This window comes from Vombatus ursinus, unplaced genomic scaffold (assembly GCF_900497805.2).
Source record: "Vombatus ursinus unplaced genomic scaffold, bare-nosed wombat genome assembly UNPS02011369.1, whole genome shotgun sequence".
Taxonomy (NCBI): domain Eukaryota; kingdom Metazoa; phylum Chordata; class Mammalia; order Diprotodontia; family Vombatidae; genus Vombatus; species Vombatus ursinus.
Window position 1 is genome coordinate 5,102,720 of NW_020951147.1, and position 2,263 is coordinate 5,104,982.

The 2,263-nt window shown below is 58.2% G+C and overlaps 1 protein-coding gene across 2 annotated transcripts in view; it reads right to left on the reverse strand.

The window, feature by feature from the left end:
* Nucleotides 1-2,263, reverse strand: part of SIPA1 (signal-induced proliferation-associated 1) — an 11,275-nt gene that overhangs the window by 6,532 nt on the left and 2,480 nt on the right. For both annotated transcript variants that reach the window (XM_027856060.1, XM_027856059.1), the window contains exon 4: nt 1,953-2,127. In XM_027856060.1, the coding sequence (XP_027711861.1) occupies nt 1,953-2,127 (175 nt within the window). The remainder of the gene's footprint in view (nt 1-1,952; nt 2,128-2,263) is intronic.

Here is a 2,263-nt window from a genome sequence, read left to right on the forward strand (position 1 = left end):
TCTTTCTCCTTTCCTTCTCTCTTTCTGTCCATCTCTCCCTCCCTCCTATATCTTTTCTTTCTCCTTTTTTCTCCTTTCTTCTCTCTCTCCATCTCTCTCTCCCTCCTCTCTCCCTCCTCTCCTTCTTCTCTCCCTCCCTTCTTCTCTCTCTCTTGCCCTCTCCCTCCCCCTCCTTTTCTCTCTCCTCCTTTCCTTCTTTCTCCCTCTATCTCTCCCTCCCTTCTCTCTCCTCTTATATCTCTCCCTCCTTCTATCCCTCCCTCCTTCCTTCTCTCTCTCCTCCCTCCTCCCCTTTTCTCTCCTTTCCTTCTCTTTCTGTCCATCTCTCTCCCTCCTCTTTTCTCTCTCCCTCCATCCTCTCACCTTCTCTTGTCTCCCTCCCTTCTCTCTCTCTCTCTCTCTCTCTCTCTCTCTCTCTCTCTCTCTCTCTCTCTCCTCGATCCCCCCTCTCTATTGCTCTCGATCTGTCTGTCTGTCAGATTCATTGGCTTCTCTGCCACCTACAAACCCATCCAGGTCTCTCTCACCCTGAGAAAACCTGCCCTTCCTCCCACTATCTTTCCTGCTGCTCTCCCCTTCCCTGCCTATCCCCACTCTGCCTCCACTTCCCCATCACGCATCTGCTTCTCTGCCCCATGACTGGCCTTGCTCCTTGGAAGGTGATCAGGGATGACCCCATGGCTAGCCCTGCCGGGGCCCCCTGAAAGTCTCCAGCCGCTGCTGACGCCACCCTCTCTCTCCCCCTTTGGTTCCTTGACGTGGCTCTGCCCAGCTCCCCTCTCACCCCTCTGACCGACCCTTCGCCTCCTCTCCTGCATCCCCATCAATCCTGCACCCCCAGACACCCCTGGAGCCCGCAGCTCTGCCTTGGACCCCCTTCCTTTCTCTGCACCTTCTCCCATTCGCTCCCTTGGGTCACCAGCTGCCTGTTGCCCTCTCCACCTGGAGGCCCCGACATTTTCTCACCCTGAAACCCCCCTCCCCACTTATCTAGACCTCCCTGTTTTCACCGAGGGGCTCCACTGTCCACTTGCCTGAGTCATCCTCGCCTCCTTCCTGCCCCCGATCACCCCCGCCCCAACATCCCATCGGGCGCCATCTCAGGTCCCCTCTCCACCCACCCACCCACACACAAACTCTCCTAGTCCATCACCTCTCATGCGGGCTGCCAGGCCCAGGTCTGACAATGCCCCCCCCCACTCCCTCATGGGAGGCCCTGCACCTTCCTCTCTCTCCTGCTCTCACTTCACTCCCCCTCACGGACTCCGCGGCCGCTCCCTGACTCTGAAATTTCATCTCTGGCCACGAGCCTGGAGCAGGCTGCCTCCTCCCTGCCACCTGCCGGCTCTGCCTGCCCGGGTACAGGTCTCTGCCCTCCTCTGCAGCCCCTGAACGCTTAGATGGGCGCAGAGGAAACCGCAGGGATGAAAGGGGCCGAACCTGGGCTCAGGGGGGCTAGCGGCTCTGACACATCCTAGTTGGGGGACTCTGGGCCACGCAGTGAACCACTTGCGCCTCAGTTTTCTCACCTGTAAAATGGGGGATAATAATAGCACTTCCCACCCAGGGTTCTCGTGAGGATTGAATGAGATGATTATTCATGAAGTGCTTAGCACACAGTGCCTGCCACATAGTAGGTGCTTAATAAACGTTTGTTTCTTTCTTCATCTCGATTATGTATTATTACTATTTGGTCCAGACCTGTCATTAGCATAGTGAACTTCCAGTGTGGAAAGGCCTTGCCCTTCTACAGACCAGCAGACCTGGAAGGGACCTCAAGGGTCATCCAGTCCAATGCCTTCATTTTACAAATGGGGAAACTGAGGCCCAGAGAAGGGAAGTGACCTGGCCGAGGTCACACAGCTACTTCAAACCGCCCGGGCCTGCCCCTAAAGGGAGGGCCAGCGGGGAGCCCCAAGGAGGGGGACCTGCACGGCGTGATGGGCACTCACTCTTGATGTCCAGCTGGGCCCGGTAATGCTCAAAGCCTTTGAGCTTCACGACGTCCCCCAAGAGGCTGAGGAACTGGGTGAAGGCCGGGCCGGCTTCTTCATTGTTGTACATTTCTTCTTCTGTTGCCTGGCCCGCCCGGCAGTAGAGAATGCCCACCTTGCGCTGGGGACTGAGCTGGGGGAGGGGAAGGCGGGGTCAGAGGTCATGGGAGCCCCCAGCCGCCTTCCCCGCGCTCAGCCGCCTTCCCCGCTCCCCACCTGCGTCTCAGGGGCCCCCCCGAGTATGGACCACGTCCAGAGGTCACGGGAGC